Source organism: Camelus dromedarius, chromosome 14 (genome assembly GCF_036321535.1).
Source record: "Camelus dromedarius isolate mCamDro1 chromosome 14, mCamDro1.pat, whole genome shotgun sequence".
NCBI classification, from domain to species: Eukaryota; Metazoa; Chordata; class Mammalia; order Artiodactyla; family Camelidae; genus Camelus; species Camelus dromedarius.
The window spans coordinates 13300376-13327472 of NC_087449.1; the positions used below are offsets into that span (position 1 = coordinate 13300376).

A 27097-nucleotide genomic window follows, 5' to 3' on the forward strand; every position below is an offset into this window, starting at 1 on the left:
AGGTGAGAAGCATCAGGGTGGGACCGGAGCCCTGATGAAGGCATCTGCTTGTCTCCAGCCCCAGACTCCTGTCAGTTCAGCCTCAGGCTACAAGGGCAGAAACATGCCTCTAGGAAAGTTTCTCTAACAGCACTGATGCTGTTTTGGGAAGAAAAGCAATACTGAGAAATTACATCGCTTTCTCAAAGCAGATATAATTGCTACATCACAGCAACTGTCAATGCTATCTTGGAAGTGGCATGTACTGGCAGTGGTTTTAAAGCTGTCTTTTGGAAGAGCGTGGCTGTATGCTCAACTCCAAAATGTGTCTATTTTCCTTTAATAATTTATGATGAATTTATCCTGAATGCTTTTGTTAAAATGCTTCTTGAAACTACTTAAGTGTTTACCACATTTTGAAAGTAACAATTACTTCTGAAGTAAAATACTATTTCCCTGTAATACAAGTAATTCTCTTATTATAGATTCTTATTTTAAATAATTTGCATTTACTGTTTCATATAATGCCTATTATAAAAAAGGCAGCATGGTCCCATTTTGTCTTCAAATATACAGATGGAGGAGATCAAAATTAATGTTGCTCTAATGTTTAACTGATGCAGGAGACACAAAGATTATGTGTGTGATAACAGACTAAGATGACAACAGAAGATTGTATTAACTTGCATCATTTGAGAGAAGCTGTAACATTACAAAATGCACGTGTACATTACTTATTTGAAGAAGAAAATCAGAGAAAATAACAGTAGCGTCCGTTGTCACTGAAAAGACAATTTGCTGATATAATACTTCCTTGGAAATTTAGATTGCTGTTTGTGTTTTGAAAGTCAGTCTCACCAACTGTATATTCTTTTGAATAAATTTGAGGTTATGTATTGGAGAGAGAACAAGCTTTGGAATTAGGGAGATCTTGGCTTGCAATCTGGCTTTATCACGTACCGATTGATTTTTAGGAAGGTTATTTAACTTTTCTGAGCCTCAGTTTTCTCATCGGTGGAAGAGATAACAAAACCTCTCTTGAATAAGGATGACAATGAGCACCATTTCGATGAACCAAGCACTTGGTAGTCTGGTATGAACTGCAAATAGTACAGGCTGATTAAGGAGTGATGCATGACCACGTCTGATTGTTAAATGGAGCTGGACCCTTAAATTAAGATTACAAACACGTAAATTAATCTTTAAAGATGCATGTATAACTAGTAAACTATTATCACATTATTCAATCAGAAGAGAAAAGAATGCTCTATAATATACCTTGCAAGTTCTCCTGATAATAACTAGTTTTGGAGCTGAAGGGTAACAGGGAGTAACTGTAGAGTCTTGGCCTTAAAAATGTTGATGGTATACTCACAGACAGAACACTGACTTTTAACAATAATGGGTGCCGACTAACAAGCATTAATTGTAATTATTCAAGTAACAGAGGAAACACTAAGGCCTTTGCCTTAGTATATAAGCCAAAAGTCAATTTTAAATCACTGAGTGATTTACCAGCATGTTCGCCCAGTTGACAATCCCTTGTTGTTAGGACTTGATCTTCTCTTAATGAAGAGAGAGATTTTAAACTGAAAATCGTCCACAAGTTAAAAGCACATACTCTTTCTTGATAATTTAACTCTAAGACATATGGTTTATGTTCATACATTCATCTAAAGCAGAGTGTCAGAAATAAAGCAGCTGGGTGCAGATAACTTGATACCATACTTTTTAGTATGCACAGTGAAAATAAAGCTTTGCGATCATTATTTCTGGGGTAGAGGTAGACCGGCGCGACAGACGTTGTCTTTGCAACTAGGCAGACGCAGAAGGAATTCTGGCTCTGCCGCTCGTTTGCTACATGAACTTGGGCAAATTCCTTAACCTATAAATGTAACAGCAGTCTTATCTACATTACAGTTAAAGAGTGTTAAACAGATGAGCTAATAATGTCGGCCAAAACAAAAAGAGCAATAGTATCTTCAAATTATTGAGGGCTTACAATGCGCTAGGTACTGGACCAAGCATTCTGTATACACTTAATTGGAAAGAAGTTCTCTGGAGGTACTGTTAGCCTAGTTCACAGATGAACAAATGGAGGCTTAAGGAGACTAAGTGGGATCTGAACCTACCTGACTCCAAAACTTGGTTATTCTGTCTCCTTCCAGATGTATACAAAAGACTCAGCACTTGTACATAAGGTCTCTTGGTAAATCGTAGCTATGATGATAATGATGATGACCCTATTTTCATTACATGTTTTTTTGGGGAAAAATATCTTTATAAAATCAATATTCATGCGAAATACTTGGCAATAAAAAAGAACTACAAAAAAGATAAAAGAAACATTTTATAAAGTTATCACCTAGAGATAACCAAAGTTAAGATTTTGCTGTATTTCCTTCAAGATTAAAAAAAGTATAATACTACAAGATAATTTTAATTTTGCACATTTTTATGACACTAAAAGTCTTCGAAAATTTGACTCAGTGTTTATAAACATTTCATTGTTTGAGTGCGCCATAATATATTGAATAGTTCTCTGATTGTCAGAGTTTATTTCCTTTCTTTGCTCTTGTAATTTTGTTAATTCATTCAACAAATGTTTACTTAACACCTACCATGCACCATGTACTAGTCTAAGCATTATGACACAGCAATGAATAAAACAGACAAAAAAACCCTCTGTCTTCTTGAGGATTATTATCTAATAGGGAGAGGTAGACAATGAATAAAATAAATTAAATGGTATACTAGAAGGTAATAAATGTCCTGGAGAAAAATAAAGCAGGTAAAGGGGATGGAGAGTGTGGGTGAAGGGACACTGCAGTTTTGAATAACAGGTCAAGTAAGAGCTCAATGAGAAGGTAATATCAAAACAAAGACTTGAAGGGCGTAAGAAGCAAGCCGTGTGGACAGGAAGAGCATTCCAGGGGTGGGGCACAGCAAAAGCAAAGCCCTGTGGTGGAACTGTGCCTGGAGCATTCTGAGACCAGCAGGGAGGACAGTGAGTGAAGCAGAATAAACAAAGAGAAAGAAGGAGGCATGGGGTCAGAGAGATAGCAGGACACCACAGCAGACATAGGGCCAAACGAGTGAAAATTTTGATTTTTACCCTGAGATGAGATGCCACTGAAGGATCTGAACAGGGGAACGACATAATCTAATTAGCTTTTAAAAAGGTTTCCTTGGGTCCCGATGTACTCTGTGATTAAATATAAAATATACACCACTTCTGGACCATCCACTCATTTTTGTGAGTGTGTGAATCATCTCTTTCTCCTCCAACTGCACAGAAAAGAATTTAAAGTAATACTGTATGACAACCAAACTCGAAAGAGTTATGCCAAGTTTCAAAAGATAAAAATCTTCTGACATGGTTTTACTTATATTACTCTGTCCCTTTCCCTTCCACTCATCTGATTTCTATCCAGGTTTCAGAATACAGTTGTGTTCCACCAGATCTGAGGATCCAAGTTCTATCTGATCTCAGGATCCAAGTTATGCAGAAAAAATCCATGGAAAACCAATAATACTAAATATCTAACCTAAGCCTTCTTAAAATGCCATGGGTAAGGCCCCCGCTGTGGAAATACTGGCATGTATCTCCTTATATTCTTGAGCTAATTAGCAAGGATCAAAGGCTGATTGAGTTCAAGAGAGAGGAGATGCTTAGAGGAACCCCATCTACAAACACTTACATATGTGTGAGAGCAAAGAACTGCACATCAAAGAAAGGTGACTCGTGCCTGAGGCCCACTTCTCCATGTCTCCCAGGTGAAGACTGCCTGACTCCCCAGGGAACACTCTCTCAGGACTTTCTTCTTCCTGCCTCCATAATGGTCCTGAGCCCAGCAGACTGGTGCCGTCTGCAGAGGAATGTGCTTCCCATGCTGAGCTACACATTGCCAAGGACTGTGCCTCGTTTTCCTGGGTGCCTACATCACCTTCCACATGCAGATGCTATCCACTGAGTCAGTGAAGGCGGCCATAGGGACTGAAGTAACCAGGGGAGGCAAGACTAGATCTGGACCATTAAAAAGGAGGCTAGGGGCACAGCGCTAGAACATGAACCACTGGAAGTAAAGACACAAAGTAAGGAGTGACGGTGTATTCTAGACACAGTATGAGAACTGGCTTGACTTGAGCAGACAGAGTTTGTAAGCAGCCATGAGAAATCTAAGGAAATAATAGGATGGGAAAGATTATTATAGAAGATCCTAAAAAACTGCTTTTTGGAAGCACTACCAGATTGGGACTTGCATAGGTGTCCATAGAGAGGAGAGGTATTCAGACTTGAAGCCTGGACTGTGAGGACCTGCAGGACAGAGGGATGGAGAGCTGAAGGCAGGGTTTGTAAAAACACCAAGGTCAGGGTGGGAACAGCGTGAATAAAAAGGAGAGATCAATAGGCGAAGCAACAGGAAGGAAAAATAAAAATTAATGGGACTTGGTGATGACTGGGTTTTGGGGGTTAAACGAAGGAGTGAATCAGGCAAAGCACTGCCAGCACCTGTTAAGGCAGCCTCAGAATAAAGGACTGAGAAACTGCTATATATACAAGAGAAAAACAACAAGGTCCTACTGTATAGCACTGGGAACTATATTCAATACTTCGCCTATAATGAAAAAGAATATGAAAAGGAATATATATATATATATATATATATATATATATATATATATATACATGTATAAATGAATCACTATGTTGTACACCAGAAATTAACACAAAATTATATATCAACTATACCTCAATTAGAAAAATTAAAAAAAAAAAAAAGGACTGAGAGACACACTATCCTAAGGAGGATGGGGCATGGATCTCTGGATCCCACTGCAAGCCAAGTTTAGTCCTGCACTTAACCCTGGGAGCCTTGGCTCCATGCTCAGCTAGGGTGAGCACGGTAGCTATGTTACTGGGTTGAGTACAGACCACCATGTTCTCAGGCCATTGTCCTGTGCCAGACTTCCTCCCCGGAGGACACACTGAGCCCTCCAGGCTGCCAGAGAAGCTGCTGAGTTTTTTATATGCAAGGAGGCAAACTTCTAAAGACATTAGAACAGAACTTTGTGGGGGAGGGTGTGGCTTCCTATTTATAAAAAGCAGCTACTTATTGTTATGCACGGAGAAGACGGAAGTTCACAGCAGCTGTTGGTGAAGAAAAGAATTAAAGAACCAACTGACCTGGTGGAGTAGAAAATTCCAACAGGATCAATAAGAAGTAGAATTTATGTTAAGGAATAAAATGTGACAGTGATTAGGATGTTAAAAAAAAGAGAAGAAATAAAAATATGCCCTTGGACTGCAATGTGACCAGTCTTTAGAGGGCACGGCTGGAAGCAAGGAGACCAGTTAGGAGGCTATTCCATAATTCAGGAGAGAGATGGAGTGGCCTGGACTAGAGTGGTGGTGGTTGGTGGAGGTCTTGAGAAGCAGTAGAATTTTGATATATTTTGAAGGAAGAGCCTGCTGACAGACTGGATGTAGGGTGTGAGACTGGAGAGGAGCCAAAGATAACAGAGTTTTTGGCTTAAGCTACTCTGGAAGGATAAAAGTGCCATCAACTGAAAAGAAGGCTGGAGTAGAGCAGGGTTGGTGGGGGGTGCTCGAGGTGAGAGATCAGGAGGCAGGAAGCCAGTTTGCACAGTTAAGTCTGAGATGCCTATTAGATACCCGAATGGAGATGTCAAGTGGTTAGTTGGGACATGGGAGTCCAGAATTCAAGGAAGAGGTTGAACTTGGAAATATAAATTTGGAAGCCAGCAGTGTATAGAGAGGACTTCATCCACATGAGGGTGGATGAAGTCACCAAGGAAGCCAATATATCTTTGATGAATATTCTTCTTCATAAACACTTGTCCTTATCTTATGGTCATTTCATCAGGGCAGATTTCTAGGAATAAAATTATTGGGTCAAAAGGCATGTCATTGCCAAGGCTCTCAATACATATTGCCAATTATTTTTCAAAGTGGCAACAATTTATATTACCAGCCAACACTGAATATTGTATTTTAATCTCTTTTAATTTGACACATATAAAAATAGAATCTTATTGTTGATTTGAATTTTCTGATGACTAATGAAGTAAAAAGTTTTTATAATGTGTTTGTTGATCATTTTTATTTCTTCTGTGCATTGGCATGCTTAGAGTAAGATTTTTGTTGGAGTACTTTTTAAAAAATTTATAATTTGCATAATTTATAGCTTTATTCTTTTAATCAATTACTTACAATCTTTTGTTTTTTATGTATAAGATAAGGAAGTACAAGCTAAGAAGAGGGTTCAGACTGATGCCATGGTGGCCTTTCTGGTAACTCATGAGTTGTGACCTTTTATTTGCTTGGGCAGATAATGGCAACTATAATATTGTGATTTATAATAAGAAATACGTATGTGATCTTAGTCCCTATCTCCAGAACAGAGCTCTTAAAACTTTTACCCTTAGAATTTCCTAAGTGATGAGAAAAAGCAAGATGTCTTTTGTTATGTTAATGAGGTGGCTTTTGGACCCCTATCTCAGGATGAAGGCTGGTTGCCCAAAGAACCTACCATGTGATTAGAGGGTTGGTTCCGTCCCACCCTGACCTCCCGCTGGGGAGGGGAGAAGAGCAGAGCTGGATATTGAGTTCAGTCACCAATGGCCAATGATTTAACCAATCATACCTATGTAATGAAGTCTCCACAAAAACCCCAAAAGAAGAGGGTTTGGAAGGCTTCACTGCTGGTGAACACATGGAGGTCTGGGGAGAGCTGTATGCTCGTAGCCACGCCCCATGCCCCTTCCCCATGTGCATTTCTTTCATCTGGCTGTTCCTGAGTTACACCCTTTTAAAATAAACTGATAATCAAGTAAGTAAAATGTTTCCCTGAGCTCTGTGAGTAGCTCTAGCTAATTAACTGAACCCAGGGTAGGGGGTCCTTGGAACCTCCATCTATAGTCAGTGAGTCCGAAGCGTCGATGGGCATGAGGAGAGAACAGGCTTGTGGGGCTGAGCCCTTCACCTATGGAATCTGGTGCAATTTTCTGGCAGGCAGTATCAGAACTGAGCCGAACTGCAGGATACCCAGCTGGTGTCAGAGCACTGCTTGTTGGTGTGCGGACCACTCCCTCCACCGATCGCCCCACACACACATGTTGGAACTGGATCTAGAACTTTCAACAGTTTTAAAGTATTAAACTACAATTGAGGAAGCATATATAATACAGATTGTTATTAAATACACATAATAGAAAGAAAAATTGAAATGACATAAAAGTTTTTAAAAAATTTAAACACTGCTCACTGAAGTGAAATTACCTAAAAACTAGAAATATTGTTAATATTGCTAAAGGGTGAGTAGCAAACATTTTAGGTAAACCATTTTTTAGTCTAATACTACACAGCAGTAAAGAAAGTCATAATAACAACACACATTACATAGTACTGACTACAGGCCTCGTCATGTTTTAAGCACTTTGTCTGTATTACCTCATTCTTTCAACAACTCTGTGAGGTGGGCATCAGTTAGACATTCCTTTTAGAGGGCAGGAACGTGAGCCCCAGATAGGATAAGTAACCTGCCCAAGATTCTGCCCCAGCAGAACCCGAATTCTATCACACACAGTCCGAGTCAAAAGCCCAAACTGTTTCAGTTGCCTTATACATATTATTTCATTTACTCTCTAAATAATATATTTTTTTCCCCTAATGGAGACCCTGGGGATTGAACCAGGACCTCCTGGACGCCAAGCACGCACTTCACCTCTGAGTGATACCCCCTACCCTCATTTACTCCTGTTAGAGACCTTCAGAGGTAGATCCAGCTCCCCATTCTAGAGATGGAGACACTAGATACAGGACTCGCTCAGGTCCTGCAGGTGGGAAGTGACAGAGGATGGACTGGACTGGACCCAGGTCATCTTGAGATGGAGAAGTTGGGGTTCCTTCCCCTGATACAACACTGCCTCCCAGAAAATAGTTAAGAGCCAAACCCTGTGGTACACAGGTTAAGCGGTAAAGGAATTCAGAAACAGAGGAGACTGATGGAGGCCAGAAGAGTCAGGGAAGAGAGTGAGATAACGAGGAGCAAAGACAGGATCTGAAGGGTAGGATGGAAGAGAAAGGGCAACTTAAGCCAGAGGAGCGAAGCCTGGGGGATGAGCCAGGATGGCCTGCGAGGGGACCGTTAATGCTTGTGTTCTGGCTTGTGGGTTTGTGCTGGTCTGTCTTATTCTTCTGGTAATTTTCTTCTGGGTTTTATTTTGACACATACTAATTATGTGGCCTCCTGTCTCTTCCCTTGAATTAATATGCTTTCTGTGAATTTCTATCAAACTGTAGCTTCTAGAAGGCCAGGAATTTATCTTGTTCATTTTTGATTCCTAGCCTAGAAAGACTTAATATATATTTGTTGAAATTGGTTGAATTGCTGGTTTTGATCCATTCTCGACTTTTAGATAAGGCCGCCTACACAGCGTCGTGTCAGTCTCTTCCTTTCAACCGTGTTCCCTTCTTCCAACACTGACCCCCGCCGAAGTCTCCTCGCCCTAAAACAATGTGATGTTAAACTAAAAAAACCAATGCACAAACAAACCGAAACCTGTTTCCTCAGCTCCACTTTCCCATCTAACTACCGCTTTGTTTTCCTCCTTTTCCTCACAGTCAAACGTCGGGTTTTTGGCACCTGCTCACCCAGCTCTTTTCTTACTTCCCACTTGCTCCTCTGCGTACTCCAATCTGGGGTCTCTGTCAATCCACCTAACACACAATGGACAATAAAATTCTCTAAGTACTTGCCAATCTATAAAACAAATGGGCTTTCTCCAGCCCTCATCTTGCTTGACCTCCCACAGAAGCAACTTTGGACAGTTGATGCTTTTAATTTAGCACCTGTGGTACCCAGTTCTCCTTTTCTGCCACATCTTTGGCTACTTCATCTTCTCCTCCTTGCCTGGTCTTCTACTACCAGCCTTAAGATGTTGATTTTATATAAGACTGTTGCTCTTTATGCAATCTAATTACCACCAACAATGCATACTTACCGAATTAATGAACGGACAAAAAACCTACCACCTTCGTTGGGCTGAGCCCTAAGAAAATCAGTTTCTTTCTCCTCGTGCTGACTGTTTCAGTTAACCTTGTCTGTATGCTGTTCTTGCATCTTCTGCACCTTGCTAAACTCTACTTGGTCCCATTTCCAATTTATCTCTGAGCCTCAGCTAACCCACAAACCATCCCTAGGTCTGTTAATTCAATTCCTGGCTCTGACGAAGTTATTTAGCTTTGGACAATTTTGATCACATGAATTCCCAGTAGACTTCCTGGAGAGACAAAAAACACTAGCACTGAATTTGACAGTTGTTTGACATACCATGAAACCAAATAAATAATTTGAAGTAAAGCTAGTGAATTGTCTAGGGGCAAGTTTTACAGAGTTCAAGTAAGCTTAGTACTGACTTTTACCTTATGGAAAATATTTCGTTGGTTTCCTATAGATATATTGCTGTGTTTTGTTTATCTGAGCTTAATTCCCCTATTTCTTATTTATTTAAATTGGTCCACATTCTGTTATTTTTGATCTTCAAGTGTATGAGTTCTTAGTAATTTTTCTTTTTTTAGATTATCAAAAGAACACTTATTATAATAGAAAAATTTGTAGAAAAGGAGAAGAAAAAAGATACAAATTATTCTTAATTCCACCTTCCAGACATAACCAAACACATGGGATTTTTCCATAGTAACATAATCATGTAAAAATATTCCTTATAATGCTTCTGGCAGAAAGAAATAATTTACATTTTTTTCTAAAACACAAACTAACAGAATCTTAAAGAGCTTTCTCATTTTATAATTCTTTTTTCTTTTTTGAGTCCAAGGGACTTTTTTCTCCTCTATAAAATACTAGTTTTAATTTAAACCAATCATTATAAATGATCTGAGTTTACAAAAATAGATCTTTTCTTTCCTCTCATTTTTTTTTTTTTTTTTGAGGTGGGCTGGAAACTTACTATTCAATTGGCAAATCACATTGTTGGGGGTAAAATTATAATTATGTCTGAGGTAAGAAAGAAATACTTCTCTAAAGCATGATTCATTTTAAAACTGTAGAGCTAAGGATAGAAGAAATTCAAGATCTGAGAATCCTTTTTCAATAATTAAGGCAAAGGTGTACTTGTAGTCAAAAGAACAGCTTAACCCTCTGCTTTTCTCTAATGTTTTCATATCTTAGCTTCATTTCTGGGACCAGATTGTAAACTCTGAGGGGTCAGGAGCTGTGTTGAGTCTTTTATGGATCCCACAGTGATCTGCAGTGTCCTATAAATGCATAAGAAATATGGACCTTTCAACCCCTCAGATCACCTGGACTGGAGTAAACAATACTCTCATTTGTGTGCTCTCACATCTTCTTGTCTGAACTCCATGTCAGTTCTCTGGAGTATATACCCTAGGCCACTCACTATTACTGAGGCTTCAAAATGGAAAATAAGTGTCTTGCAAATATGCTTATACTATAATTTTAAGTTAAAAAGTGTTTAGTGCAGAGTACAAAATGATTTCAGCTACCGTATTGTCAAAATATCACAGAAAAACACTGCCTAGAAAAGACCCAAAATGTTAACAGGGGTTATTTCTGGGTTGCAGAATAATGGATGCTTTGTACTTGTCTGCATTCCTTACCCCTGACACCCACTCACGCGTGGGCACACACACACACAAAACCTCTCCATAAATATTACTTGTTCTAAAATGGAAGCAGAAGATTTTTACAGAAAAAGAATTAAAAACAGAAGTAAACAGACTCCATTTTTCCTCCTCTCGAGAGAAACTTGAAAGCTGCTCATCCTTCAGGCAGCTCCGCTTGCCAATGTTGAGAAAGAAAAGGATAGAAAATAACATAGCATGCATCTGCCAAGACAGATTTGTGGCTGACATTTCTTCTGAAAAATGTCTCCATTAAAATAAGGAGCTGTTGGAGTTGTCTCCTGATTTAGTCATTTTGGAAAGTAATGAGTAGCTTTCAGAACTGGATTTCAGCTTCCCCATGGAACCCATCACCTTGAATGGATGTACCTCAGACATCATGAACACCTGATGGAGGGGAGTTAATCCCCGGGCACAGTCATCTTCCTAAAACTTCCTTACTTGCATGATGTTGTGCAGGATAGTGAGGTGCTCGATAAGGGTAAGCTGTTATTCATTATTAGTATTTTGGACATATTTTGATTAGACCTGTTTCTAAGTGTTTTAGGGCCCGGGCTACAGACTCCACTAACAACTGCAGATGTCATTTATTTAACCACCCATGTGATATGGGTGCTTTATTCATATTATTTCTCATCTTAATTAATCTTGCAAGTCAGTTAACTCCAACCCCATTTTACAGATGAGGATCCTCCAGCTTAGAAAAGTTAAAAACCTTGCCAGGATTCAAAACCACGGTCTTTGTGACTTCAAAGCCAGCTGTTGGCCGACAATACCGCACTACGTTTTGCGGGATATCATATTTATCATCGGTGCCCTTGCAGCATTTCCCTAGCATGGGGTTCCTTTGACTGCATTAGAGATTGAGCAGGGTTTTGAATGATACGGGCGTGAACACATGTAGGAACCAGCAGCCCTGCCCATCGTTCTTGGTGTCCGAGACCATCCCCAGGGAGCGAGAAACAGGGGTGAAATCAGGGAAGGGAGTGAAGGCAAAATTGGAAGAAAAGAGAGAAGAAAGCAAGCAACATCGAGAGCCTGTAAAGCAGCTTCTGAAGGGCTTTTACAGCTGGCGGCAGGTTTGGCAATGCGTCTTTCAGACTGTTCAGCTGGGCTCAATTTTCTCAGTTCATCATTGCACAGGCGTTGCAGAGGCCACCTTTAAAAAAAAAGTCACTGGAATATAGGAATTTCTCTCTTGTCAGCTCCAACATAATAAAGGAGTCAAGACGAGACAGTAGCACAGCACATGTGGTCACCGTAACACAGGGGGCCGCACCATCGAGGTAATAATGCCAGTAACGACAGCCATGTCTGATCAGTGTTTTCTGTGCGGGGCACTGCGTCAAATGCTTTAATTACCTTTTCTTACTTAATCCTCACAACCTACCTAGGAGGTACATAGCATGAGATTCAGTTTTTCAAATTTCATAACTGAGGCCCTGAGAGTTTCTGTTACTTGTACAAGGTCAAGAGATGGTTAATGACCTATGTCCAGGATCGGTTTGCCTCCAATGGTTTTTTTTGTTTTTTTATTTGCTTCCAAATTTTAAATCACTGGCCCTGTATTTCTCACTGATAAATGATGCTGCTCTCACATGTCTGGTCATGTTCATTGTTTTTCTAGATTCTTCTCTTTATGTCTCCAAATCTAGAATGTTTTAGGATGCTGGTTTAAATCTATGTTTCATTCATTACATATTTATTTATTGAGCATCTATTACATGCCAGGCAGTGTTCTAGGCGCTTGGGGTAATAGTGGTAAAGAAATCAGTCAAAATATTTTCCCTCGGGGAACTTTTGCCTCAGTGACATTGCATATTCTTTCTGAAATTTGTGTTATTTGAAGAATTCAAATTTATCTTATGAGAGTGTGGAACAAAAAAGAAATCAAAATCAGATGTGCAGTTTAAGACTTAACTTTGGAATCCAGAGAACTAACACTTAAAAGGAAAACAAGAAAAGACTTAAGAGTAGAATTCTTAAATGGTGTTACCTCGGAATAACTGCAGAGAGGATGCAAGAAAAGGCTTTCGAGTGGAAAAGTATTTTTGGCTTTGTTTTTGCTCCCTCTCTCCCCGTGTATTCCCCCACATATTTCTGAAGGTCATCCTATAATTGACAACCCATGAATATTCATTAAGTAAATGTATATCGAAGGCAAACTTATAGCCTCTGAGTCAGGTGCTGGAAATAAAATACTGAGGACAATAGTAAAATTATAAAGAATAAAGTAGAAGTGCAGTTATAAAGACAGCAGAATTATGGTTCAAAGACACTAGAATCACAAAGAAGTGGAATTATAAAAGAATGTAGTAAGCGTCACAATAGGGATCACAAAGAAGTGTGAGGGGAGCTCATAGGTGGGGTATCTGTCGCTGACGGAGTGGCTTCCCAGAGGAAGCCATCTCCAACGTGACAGCCCAGCCAGGTCCAGGCAGAGTGGCGGAGGGGATCAGGACTGCAGCGAGAGGGCAAAGCCTGGGCAAACAGCCCCTAGCTGAAGAGAATGCAATCTGAGAGCAGCTACAAGTGAGAGAAAATAATCTGAGTCAACTGAAGTCTCCCGTGTTTTTTCTCTTCTCTTCCAATTTTAAAGCAGAGCGGTCATTTCACAGAAAACGGAGTCAAGCAGTGCCAGTGTGGAATTGTCTACCCATGAGATTTTAGGAAACTAATTAATTGATATTGTTAATATCAGATTTCAGTGTTTTAGGAATTCAGATGGGATTGCTGAAATGAAAAGGCAATCAGAAGTAAGCTGCAGTCACCCAACATTGCTGACAGCGCCAAGAGGACTGCACCTGAGGCTTTAAGATCTTCTGAGACAGAGAGGGTTTAGTTGGAAATTACCACTGAATTCAGTTGTAAAGGATCATGTCATCTTTCGGGACTTCTGTCAGAATGAATTTGTCATGAACATATGCACTCTGAAGCTGTGGCAGAAAAACTAAAAATAAACACTATCAAGTATATATCAAATGACGGTGATGTCTGTATTCAGATTTTTAAGCAGAAGTTTCAGGAGAGAAGAAAAATCCTGTTACATTGCACGACAATCTGGATGTTTTCAAATTAAATTTTCAGGTAAGAAACAAGATTCTTAAAATAAATCCATTGTTTCTCTTTGTCGTCCTTGATCCTGAATTTGACGGCAATTGTAGAAACTGTTTGACGCAATACTCCTTGGTATCTTCTCTCACGGTTGCTGACACCTTCAAATAACCTGTGACCTGGCCACGGTCAGAGGCCAGACTACAGGAAGACAGCAGGCATTTCTGAGTTTAAAACACTACCACAAAAGCTACTTATCCAAATGAATGAAGTCTCAACAAGGTCTAGTTCACACTCAACTTATTAGAACTAATTCATTCAGTCCAACTCCTACATTAATGCATGAATTCAATAAACATTTTAAAGCACTCTGTGTATCCAGTACTATTCTGGCTGTTCCTGCTGACCTGGTTCCTGAAGAGAACAGTCCAGGTCATGCTACAACCTACACACGTCCGGGCCTCTGTTCTACAGACATCCTTTTAATTTCAGGTTTATTTTGTTACTTTATACAGGAGATGTGAAAGCCAAAAATCAGCGTCTTCATTAATATTCGAGTACTCTATACTAACTAGAAATCTCAAAACAATTGCCTAGAAAGAAATTGATGGATGAGTATGTTTTAAAGTTTATTTTATACTATACTCAAATTTCTAAATTAGGTAGAGGGGAATCCACAAGAAATCAGAATGGTTAACATAAAATTTCTTTTATTTCCTCACTCCATCCCTGGCTGTCTAGCCCTTGATTCTGTCTTTTCTGTCCACCTATTCCCATTTCCAATCCTGAACATGGTAATGACTATGACTCCTCACTCAGTAATTTCAAGCATCTGATTACTTCCTTGAATGCATGGAGTAACCTCCATAGATTGGCCCAGAGTGTTTTGAGTTCATTTAGTCCCACAGGAGTTGCCATGGAGAAGGCAGAGGCCATTCATTCCCTCTGGCAGCCCTCTGTGTATCCTTCTATCATGTAATGGTCCGATGCACTGAGGCCACTCATTCATCTCCTCTCCTCCCCTATCCACGGGCGTCCTTCAGAGCAGGGGCAGGTCTGCATATCCGTCTATGTCCCACCTGCTAGGTCAGGGTGAACAAAGTAGAAGCACCATTCTTGGGACTGTGCCCGGGTGAGAGGCTTCCAGAGGCTGGCGAGGTGAGGCAGAATGACAGATGAGGGGAGCAGACACAGCAGACACGACAACAGCCTGTGCTGCATCTGAAGGGTGAGGCAGGACAGACTGGAGAAGGAAGAGTAATGAGAGTGTGTGACACGGCGTGAGTGAGGCAAGGGTCAGGCTGTACAGTTTAGGATTTATCTGAGAAAGGACTGCGAGCTCTTGTCCTTACCCGAAGTGAGGTAAGGTAGGTGTAACAGCTGGAACATCCAAGGCACTGAATAATTTTAATCCCTACCTTACAGAGTTTAGTGATTAAAAGGGATAACGATTAAAGGAGGTAAAAGAGGCATAGAGCTGGCGTGGCCCTTGCTATAGTATGTGAGTTCTCCTTCATTTCTCCCCAAAGTAGATTTCTCAGTCAACAGCATCTTGCATTGCCCATCACGATGGCTTTATCAGTATCGTTTCTGACTGTTTTGAGAGAGAGGCTAATTCTTTTCTTGGCTGCAAGTGTGACTCAATCTCTTATATTAACTGAGTGGACTCTGTGAGACAAGACCTGTTTCAAACCTCAGCTCCCTCCTTTACTGGCTCTGGCACTGACGGTATGTTCCTGAACCTCTCTGAGCCTATTTCCTTCATTAAACTTTAAGGACAGTTGTGAGACTTAGACATAAAGGGGATAAAGGTCATAGAATATTTAAAGTACTTACTGAAAAGTAGTTATTATTAAGCACAGGCACTTTCTACTTTAACTACTTTGGACAGAATGACTAGCAAATGTATTTCCCAATATCTTTTAAAAAGAAAATGGAATTTTTAAAAAACCCTGTAGTCATTATTGTAGGTTGGTTTATTTAACATTTGTCCAAACTCTTTTCCTTTGATTTCCTCTACCTCAAAGCCTGGGGAGCTAAATAATTCATTTCCCACCCTCCCTTGAAGGCAGGGGAAAACATGTGACCCAGTTCTAACTGATGAGACCAAAGTGTGAGTCAATGAGGGAGGGAGAGGAAACTTATGGGAAAGCTCTTATTTTCCTAGTGAAGGGAAATAGATATGGCTGCCCAGCCCCTTGCCCTAACCCCTTTGTCCTATTTGGAATGTGAATTTGATGACTAGAGCAGCAGCAACCATTTTGTTACAATGAGGAAATGAATCAAAGAGGGTGGAACAGGAAGACAGGAGGAGAACGGTTCCTTAATGACACCATTAAGTCACTATGTTAGCCTTGGATCATCCATCACTGTATTTATTTTTGCACAAGTCAAATAAACCTGTTTGTTTAAGCCACTGCTATCCAGCCATTCTGTTACTTGTAGTCAAACACATCCCTGAAAGGTATAAATCTTTTTCTTTTCTTAATGATAACTGACTATGGAACCATGACCCTCATATTTGTAAGATGTATCAGGCTGTCTTCCTGGAAATAAATGGTTCCAGATATATCCAAACTTTTTTTCCACTTAAATCATTAACTTATTTACTATGTGAGTTATTTTGAAACAATTATTTATGGAAAGAATAACTGATAATTCAACTGAATCTGCTGTCTCTTTGCTTGGATTTTGATGTTACCTGACAGTGCTTTAGCTAGTCACAGTCCTTAGTACATTACGTTGCCTTTTCTTTCAACTCTGCCATGAATAGTGTCCAAATGGGAAACCAAATGGTTACGTTGGTAAACAGCATGTTACATCTCATCTGCAGATGATCTATGAGTGCTATTTTAACTCAAGCTCTTTTTTGGTTATTCCCGTGTTTGTAGTTGGTTCCAGATAGTTATAGGTCCTGCCCCATGGAGAAGTAAAGCCTTGTGCACCCCCAGTAACCATGCCATCCTATGCCCTTATCAACTCCCTCCCAAACACTTCCTCCACTCAGGGTTTTACACACAACTACCAGCTTATATTTCTAGTTGTGTTATTCCTTTGCTCAGAGCCTTTATGGCTCACCCCTGCCCACAAAATAACCCTTCTTCCTTAGCTGAGCACTTCGAGGCCTTCCTTACTGTGACTGCAGCACACTGTCCCCCTTCTTTTCTAATTCTCACGACTCCGTCATATACCCTACATGCCTTGTGTCTGCTCATGTCTGCTTTTAAAGCCTACCTTCCCATTTCTGGGTTCTTTTACCCACCCCACAAGGGCCAACATTTCTAGTAAGTTACTCTAGTTACTCTTTCCAGGAGGAAGTCACTTCCCCGCCTGACTCATCCTGGTATGTTATTATACCGCTGTGTGTGGCACTGATCCTTTCCTGGGCTATATTCAAGTTATTTTTGTTTACATCATTGCCGCACGCAGACTCCACAAAGGCAGACCTATGTCTCCGCATCATCTCTGTATTCCCTGCAGTGCCTGGTCTGCTCCTTGCTTTTCATCTGACACGCAGTAGGCCCTCGATACAATTGAATGGATGACTATAAAAGCACTGTCATAATGGGGAAGATGAACTATAAAACTCAGAGGAGACAAGGACAGGGCTTTGCCTGAAGCAGAACTGCGGGCCTGGTTCTGCATTTGATTTGTAGAGCTGAGCAAGGTCAGAAGATGATGGGTGGTGTAGATAAGCAAATATACAAGGCCCAACAATTGGCCATTCCCGGTAAAATTTTCTTCTTGTGTGCTCAGATTAATCAATTTTATGAATTTTCTTAATTATTTTACATCTGTCATCTAGCAAAATTACTTTTTTAAAAACCTCTCAGTGTAATGCACTCATAGAATTCATGTTCTCATTTATTCTAACCTGAGAAACAGAAATGAAGAGATTATAGCTGAATAGAATTGCTTATCAAATGATAAATGCCCGGAGAAAGCAGCAATGGGCCTTCTCTTCACGATCTGGAGTCATAAGTGTCACATTTTAATGAAGGGACAGTATAGCAATCACAAGGGCTGCTTCTGGGGTCAGTGCCCGGGATCTGGGCCAAGGCTCTACTGCTCTTGTGGGATCCTGGGCCAGCTACCCTTTCAAGTATTTCACTTTTCCCTTTAAAAAATGTAAATGATAAGTATATTTGCCTCATGGAGATATGGTGAGGATTAATGACCTACCACACGTGAAGCACTTTGAATAGTACCAAGCATCTATTAAACACTGTAAATTGTTAGCTATTGTTTTTTAAGACACCATCTGTTTATAACATATTCTTGTATTTTCCTCACTAGTTAAGTCTTACATGCCTGGTCTTTTTCTTTTCTTTTGTCTTCTTTCCTTTTTTTTGGTCACTTAATTCCACTATAGTGCTGTCTCTATTTAAAAATATTGATCAATGCCAATTCGTTTGGTCTGAAACATAAAAAAAAATAGTCCAAGAACTTTACCACGTTCTCAGTAAATTTCTGTATAACATATTAAAGTAGATTAAGACTTAATTCTGCAAGTGTGTGGAATGTTCATTGACACTATTGTAATTACCACCCTGATCACAGAGCATCTCTTGGAGAAGTGACCAGCTGAAAATCTGTGTGTGTGAGTGTATGAGTGTGTGTGTGTGTGTGTGTGTGTGTACCTTTTTCTGTCAGGAACTGTAGGTTTGAAACAAGAGTTTACAGGAAGCGGTTAGTATGACATGACATTCAGTCACCATCTATGAATCTGTTTTATTTTATTTCAAAAATTACAAATAAAGACAAGATGTTGTAAAAGGCAGTCCCATGGAAACAGCACAGGCTTTAAACTATTCTTAGGTAGACCTGTCAATAATAGTTCTTGGAATCAGCATTTTCTTAACATGAATCTTCCAAATATGTTCACTTGAATATTATCTTGATTTTGTCCACACCATTATTTCATGGTTATCATGTGAAGACCCTACTTTATACTTAAGATGATTAAAGCGTATTAAGTGGGGCTTTTTGGACTCCATTTCATGAGAGTTTGTAATAATAAAATTAACAGAAAGGTATCTTATGGGGAAGGAGTCATGTTCATCCTTTAAGTTCACTCCTCGTTCTTCCCGTGAACACCTCTAAGAAACATCACAATGAGAATACCGCATTTGCTGGCGTGAGAGCTCTTCTCGATAGGCACCGAAAATAGGTTCGCCATATAATTGGCATCAATTTCCCACTTTGAAAGGAAATGCGCTTTCTGAGTCACTTGGTTTGCTCTCTGCCAGTGGAGTGTGAATAGGCCTGATGCTGAGTGAGCTCTGGGTATGGAAAGTTGTGAGTCAGGGCAGCGCGCTCGTTACTGAGACAGAACGCCAGAATTAGCTATAAATACGGTATCTGCGTGTTCTCCCTGTTTTGGTTTTGATGCTGTTTAGCAACCAGCATAATTTATCCCAGGACTGTGGATGTTACTTTGCTAGATGCGGATTGCTATTTCGTGAGCAAATAACTGTCTCTATCTCTCAGTGCTTTTAATTTTCCTTTCTATACAAAAGATCCAAGAATGAAATGGGTATCATAATAGTATTTTAGTTTTTAGAGCCTACAGTAATGACAGTTTTGAAAGTAATCAGATTCACTTTTCAATTTCTAGATATTTTAAAACCAGGATTACAAAGATTTATGTTAACAGGTAAATTAAGTGGGTCCCACTGACGAACCCACCGAGAAGGTACCCTCCTAAGTGAGCCACGGTACTTTTTCCAGGGCAGCACGGTCTTGCCAGCTCTGCACATGGGAGGATCTGATAAATGCTGTTGCCCAGACAGTGTGACTCCTTGTAAGCTACTGTTGAGTCAAGTCAAAAATGGGTATTTCTCATGTTTCTTCAGAGCACTTCACATTGAGTTTCTTTTAGTATCAGGTTTCATGCTGAAGGTACTGTCTATTTGATTTAAAAAGACTTTGAATTTAAAACAATTCAGAGGGACATATATCCAGGTGCACATATACACCACTGTCACCCAGGTAAATATCTTACAGAATAGCTCCACAGCCTTTCTCATCTATTAACCTTTGAAAACTCCTCCTCGACTGTTTTCTGTTTTAGTTACTGAATCCACTAAATAGGATTAGTGGGGGATTTTGGTTACGTAACGGGTGTTTAAACAGGATATAATAAGTGATGGCATTTAAAGGAAATACATAACTGAAAAATCGTGCTCTACACTGGAATTTGATACAACATTGTAAAATGACTATAACTCAAGAAAAAAAATAAAAAAAAATAAAGGAAGTACAGCTTCCCTGTTTTGTATATTACAAATTTATCAACCTCAGGCATTGAGATACAATGACGGGATTTTCCTCCTCGTAATTTTAGGGGAACGGGTTTGTTTGAGTAAACTGTTACCAAGTGTTTTCATTGCCTTTCTTGTGTTTAGGTGAGCTGCCGAGTCTGCTGAGAGTCTGTGCTGTTCCGATTCTGTGCAGTGGTGCTGGTGGAGATGGTGGTAACTAACTGAGGACTGTGCACTGGGAGTTCAGGGATAAGAGTACTTGTATTTTAAAGGTTAGTGTTGATTCCTATGAAAATGGAAGTTAATTAACAGATAAGTACTCAGCAGCTCTGCCTAAATTAACTTTTACTATTCTTGTTTATTTCCCCTCTGGCTAAGAGTGCCTGGTGGGATGGGAATTACATAATTTCAGTGGTAAATTTGAAATACATAATGGGAGGATTCTCATATTCAAAGGAAGTCACATGGGGCAAATTGAGCAAATGCAGCGCCAGGGGGTTCCTCTGAGGGCTCAGACACAATGCCTCAACAGTGGTGTGGTTTTGACAAGGACGTGTCTCTACGCCGGGGCGCCCTAGCACCGAAGCCAGTTTGTGATGAAGCGTTCCCTAAACCACAAAGAAATGAGGAAAATAAGGCAAACACTGGGAGTTTTTCTGAAAGCCAACATTCATTTAGAGACTTTATTTGGAGCTGCCATTTCTAAATTTTTTGTGCCCAAAATATCCCTATCAATAGATTTTTTTTTTCTTTCTAATACCCTCACTTAGTAAAATTTTAAAAAAGTCAACCTGGGAATGCAAATTAAAGCAACAATAAGATACCACTGTATACCTACTAGAATGGCCAAAATCTGGAACACTGACTACACCAAATGCTGATGACAAAATGGAGCAACAGGAACTCTCACACATCACTGGTGAGAATGCAAAATGGTACAGCCACTTTGGAAGACAGTTTAATGGTTTCTTACAAAACTACACATACTTTTACCACATCATCTACCAGTCATGCTCCTTGGTATTTATCCAAATGAACTGAAAACTTACATGCACACAAAAACCTGCACATGAATATTTATAGCAGCCTTTATTCATAATTGCCAAAACTGAAGTACCCATGATGCCCCTTAGTAGGTGAATGGATAAATAAACTATGGTATATCCAAACAAGGGGATATTATTTAGTGCTCAAAACAAATGAGCTATCAAGCTTTGAAGCAACATGGAGGAAATTAAAATGTATATTACTAAGTGAGAGAAGCCAGTCTGAAAACGCTACATATTGTGATTCCAACTATATGACATTCTGGAAAAGGTAAAGCTATGCAGATAGTAAAAGCATCAGTGGTTGCCAGGAGCCAAGCTAAGGGGATGGGGTGGGTAAGAGAGGAACAAGCAGAGCACAGAGGTATCTAAGGGCAGTGAAAACACTGCATGATATGATAATGATGAACACATGTCATTATTCACTTGTCCAAAAACACAGAATGTACAACACCAAGAGTGAACCCCAGGGTACACTACAGACTTTGGGTGATGGTGATGTGTCAGCATAGGTTCATCAGTTGTAACAAATGTCCCACTCTGGTGGGGGATGTTTATAATGAGGGAGGCCATGCATGCATAGAGGCAGGGAGTATATAAGAAATCTCTTGTTTCTTCCTCTCAAGTTTGTTGTGAACCTAAAATTGCTTTAGAAAAGTAAAGCCTTAAAAAACAAGCCAACTTCATCTCAGTGCCATTACAATTTTTTCTGATCTACTATATACTGAAATTAGGGAATTACTGGTCCATGTGCCTTGCTATATGCTAAGATGGTTTATAATTAGTTCCTCACCTGCTTCCCTAGGGAAGTTGGTGTTGGTGAACAAGAAATAATCCTGATTTTACCAAAGACCCTCTCCCTTTCCTGGCTGAAGAGATCCAGTCAGTAAGTCAAGGTACTAGTTAGCAAGTCTCTTCCTGCGTCTTATGACTATAGCTCACTTCTCAGTTTTAAACTTTGCCTCTCTTGCTTCCTCCTATAAAAAGTCTGGAAGAACAATGACCATTAGCTTACTTCACAGTCTGAAACTAATGTGGGCCTTCACGATGGTCGTCACTATTAAGCAGCATTTGCTCGATGCACATGGGCAGGCAACCATTTCTCTGGCAAGCTGCGTCTTGTTCCCACTGATTGGAATATCCAGTGGCACAATGCATTTTGGAAAATAATGACATAAACACTACATCTTACCCTATTATTTTTCAAGCATATTAAAAGACTCTTCTTAAAAAATAACAAAACCCTGCATTTGTTTTTTAAAGAGTTCATCAAGCATACAATGACTTGGCCTGTTTTAACTATTTCTTTAAAAACGTTCTAGCTTGTGAAGATGACTAAAACGAAGGCTATTTTTTTTAATAAAAAAAGCTTTTAAAATAAAATAAAAAATTATCACTAAACAGATCTATTATTGAGGCTTTTATACAGTTTCATCAAGTCCAACTGCTCCAAAATGTCATGAGACACAACTTACTCACTAAAGACTAAATAAGTAGCTTTCCTAATCCCAGTGCTGCTCAAACTTTGAAGAGACACTTCAGACAATCTTTGGGAACTCACAGCATCCTAATCTTTAATTAGAAGCAAAAAAGCTGTAAAAGACATGATGAACTATCACATCCAACCTACGGTAAGTTAAAAAAAAAAACCACAAGCTTGTCTGAAACGATTCTCTGAAGTCCCCAGTATACCAGGCTTGTGATTTCATACCGTTCAATTCATACTTGCACAGATGGCGGTATACAGACAAGTGTAATAAAAGAATAAAAATGAAGCAGTCCATGTGATGGGAACCATGTCAATAAGATACAGTATTTCAGGCAACAGCATGTTTTCCTGGCTATTTTGATTAGATTTTTTTCTCCAGTTAAACTAGGTTTGTTTGTTCTTTAGTCAAATCTGCCAACAGATACCGTTAATGCTGAAGTAAAAAAGAAAAAAAGAATGAGTTGACATCTGTTACAATTCAACCACCATATTCAGACACAGCCATTGTATAGCTTGATTATATGGGTGACAAAGATATCAAAGAAAACATTGGGACAATTTTATAACAGATTAACAGACACTTTCAAAGAAAAACAGTGAATCTGGCAAGAAGGTTTTACAACCTAAATTCTTCATTTTGGATTTCTTCAATAATCCATCTATGTGAGAAAAGGCAACAGAAAACCCTCAAAGAGCACAGATTTTTAAGTGGTAATTGTAGATTCCAAAAATTGGCATTTGAGGTGGAAGGAAGAAAAAGGAGGAAACAGGCAAATTACAAAGCAACGTCAATCACATCGCCCTTACGACATTCCAGGCACTGTTCTAAGCACTTGATATCCACTTACTCCTTGTAATTACACTGAGGTAGGACGGATGAGTATACCCATTTTACAGGTCAAGCATTTGACTCAGAGAAAAAGAAGTAACCTGCAGGGGGTCACACAGGTGCTAGGAGACGCAGCAGGAATCTGGACCAGGCAATGTGGCTGCATGATACGTCTTACACACGGTCTCTCCAGACCAGGCCACATGCATTCTCTCATTTCACCCATACAGCAACACATGCAGTAAGGAGTGTCATCTCCAACCTACAGATGGCGACCAGGTCCTAGAGCACCGCGAATTTACTCAACGGCAGTGGAGCTGAGATTCCAAGTGAGGTTTCAGATTCCAAAGCCCGAGGGAGGAAGAGCACCAAGACCAAGTTTCTCACCTGGACTAAGCGGTATGTGGTCTCTGTGATCTTTCAGAACGTCACACCAAGATCAGTGATTAATCCCACTCGCGAGGTAGGGTTGGGGAGAGAGTCTGTTCTCCTCACTACAGGGAATTCCTGTAGTGCCTGACATATGTGAGGGCACCCTGTACATTCTCTTTTGCAACAGTCATCACACTTAATAACTCGATGTTAACTATCTGTTTCCCCACAGACTGCAAGCTCTGTTCATTTACTGGGAACATACTATGTACCAGAGGGGTACTGTTCCAGGCGTTTGGACTATGTTATGAAATAAAATAAAGATCTTTACCTCTTGTTTATTTAGCTTTGCACCCCTAACACCTAGCAGAGTGTCTGGCACCCATCGGTTCTTAATAAATATTTACTGAATGAATAAATGAATTAATTGGGAGGAGCAAGTAGAAGAAAAAGAAAACAAACTACAGAGAAAAAAGAAATATTTGGGTTTAATCTTTTAACTCCCTGATTTTTACTGAGATCTTAATATGCTTTTGATTAGTAAGGATGATCACTTTAATGATTTAATTCATCTTTAAAAGCAGAAAGGCTACCAAATATATTTTAACTCCAAAAGTGAACTACGATCCAGGTTCTGCAGGAGGACATGTGGTTCAGGATACAGTACTTGCTCCTCTGTCGGACTAGACTTTCAAATTCTATTTCCCAGAGCTCAGCCTGCGTTTGTGCTCACCGCTTTTCAAAAGGTGACTTTCCAATGCAAGGCTTCTCCCAGTAATTAGAGGCGTTTATCTTAAAGCTCATCTGGGTTTAGCAGGGAGGTTACAGGCTGTCATCTGCATTGTTATTGACTCCTTCAATTAGAGGCAATGGCATTTCACCTCCATGCAAAATATTAGTAAATTAACAGTCCTCACTCTGCATTCATTTGGGAAATCTGCTCTGCTTGTGATGACGAACGTGACAAACAGGGAGTAATCAGAGACGCTCCGGTAATACCTTTAAGCCTTGAAAACATCAATTAAAACTCTGGCCCTGCAGCTTGTGCTTGGGGTTTGGTCTGTAGGGTAAATTTCTATTTTCATGACATAGCGCAGAAGTCAGCAATGGTAATTTGCAGGAGAAACAAACAACAACTCCGACAAAAAAAGAGCCACAGAAACAGCCACCCTGATTTTCTTGAATCTTTCATATCACTCATATCTCTTTTAGACCAAAAATGAACTCTGGCATTGTGAACACTTTTCAGATCAGATTTACAGTTCTCTGCCATGACAACGTTGACTCAAAGGGCAAATTCTAATAAGTATTTCCTTATAGTGCTAGAAAGACCAAAACTATTATTCAAATGTCGTGACAGTCTCTTTCAGTCTAAGGGCATTTTAGGCTAATGAAGAGATTTTTTTTTTTTAACACAGTAATTGTTAGGTTATAGGAGCTCTGCAGATGGGATTTAGCAGATTTACCTAAAATTTATGAGAAGCGTCCTCTGTGCATTTTATTGGGATGGGGACGCATCACGTTCACAGGATTCTCCACGGGGGCTTAAAACCCCACTAGGCAAGAATCTCTACTCTGGTGAGAAAGACCAAAGGGCTGAGGGGAGGGTTCTGTGGAGCTCGGGGACCACCATGGAGCACCACGGAGCTGCTCCGGTCTCAGTGTCATCTTCTGTAAAACGCCTTCCTCAGGTGGCCAGTGAGCCTCTTTGTCTCCTCTATTTTAGACTTGATTCTTTGATGTAGGGATCATGACTTAGGCTGCATCTTCACCTCCAGCTTCCTCTAACTTCTAATGACCGTAATAACTAGTGATTCAGCCTCATTCTTCTTTGGCACACTGAATATCATTAACCACAACATAAACTGAATGTTTACGAAAAAATTAGTATTTGTGCTGTTCAGTGGGGCCGAAAGAGCAAGGCCTTCCATTTTGAGACAATATCACTTCTCCATGACAAGTCAGACTCTCCGCAAATGTCTTCTGGGTTGTCAGCACCTCATTTCTTTAAGCAGTACACTATGATAAGGTCTAATTTACAGTTTAAGTCTAATATAACACACTATCAACTATGTAATTTTAAGTCTATCAATTTTACTTGGTTTCCAAAGATAGAAGAGTTGAGAAACTGGGCATGTTTTGCTTAAAATTATCAAGAAATTATTTTAAAATTATTTTTAACTTGAGGGCCATAAGATTCTAGCCAGGGTTACCACTTTTTTTTTGTAAAAATTAATTAAATGAAAGTGAAAGTGTTTTTTAATGACTTAACAAAGGTTTAATAATGGTTTAATAAAGGCAAATCAGGTCAAAATTACCAGTTGTTTTCATTGGATCTGTACCCAACAGAAGCCACATATTTAAGGTAGAAAGATTTCTAAATGAGAAGAACATGGGACAATTAGAAATCTGAAAGGTCGTTCACGTACTGGACATGCAAAAGTACAGCTAACTTACTGTCATGATGAGCCCCTTCTCCTGGAAGTATTTAACCAACGGAGCAGCGTTCTGCTTGAAGTTCATCAGTCTCCTTTGGGTAGCTTTCAGGTTGTCATCAGGTCGCCCCTGTTGCTCTGCACGCTTCAGTAATCTTTCTTTGAGTCTCTGATTGGCACAAGCCAGGAACACCACCAAGTCGGGAGTACATATCTGTGGAGAGCATCAAACAAGTAGACAAGGTGAGAGGGTAGTGGCATTCAAGTCTTTTGGGTCTGTTGAGGCTGCCATATTTTTGACCAGTTATGGTCTTGCCAGTGTGTTTCCAGGGCTACGGCTCTACGCAAAGCCAGGAGGAGCTATTGTTATTACAGTCCAGGTAAATGGCATACTTCGACCCACACAGCTGTGTGCAGTGGCCCACCTATTTCAGGAAAAGACTTTTTGTCTATGCTCAAATACATTTCCAAGTTGAATTAAGAACAATATAGGCCAAAAAAAAAATTAAATTAAAAAAAAAAAAGAACAATATAGGCCAAACTCTGCCAAAGGCCGACATGACTTGACTTCAGAGGGGAGATGACCACGGGGCTACAGAAATTCTCTACAGCAAACAAGGCCTGCTATTATTACTGTCTGTTGCCCTTTAAAAAGTATCAACTGCATGCCAGGCCCAATGCTAAGTTATTTCCTATGATATTGCTAAACTTCAGAACAATTAGCAAGGTAAATATTATCTCCATTTTAAAGATGAGCAAAAAAAAAAAAAAAAAGATAAAATAAAGAGCAAACAGAGGCTCTGAGAAATTAAGTACTTCTCCGGGGGTCACATGGTCAAGGTCAAAGGTGGTATTTGAACCCAGGTCTGTCTGGTCTATGGCCTGTGTTCCCTCCACTATTACAAAGAACCAAATGGTTCAAAAACCTTCAGGAATTTATGAA

The 27097-nt window shown here is 39.7% G+C and overlaps 1 protein-coding gene across 3 annotated transcripts in view; it reads right to left on the minus strand.

The window, feature by feature from the left end:
- The window catches only part of AK5 (adenylate kinase 5), a 213569-nt gene that overhangs the window by 140513 nt on the left and 45959 nt on the right, over positions 1-27097 (minus strand). For all 3 annotated transcript variants that reach the window (XM_031465421.2, XM_010989052.3, XM_031465420.2), the window contains exon 6: positions 26177-26368. In XM_031465421.2, the coding sequence (XP_031321281.1) occupies positions 26177-26368 (192 nt within the window). The remainder of the gene's footprint in view (positions 1-26176; positions 26369-27097) is intronic.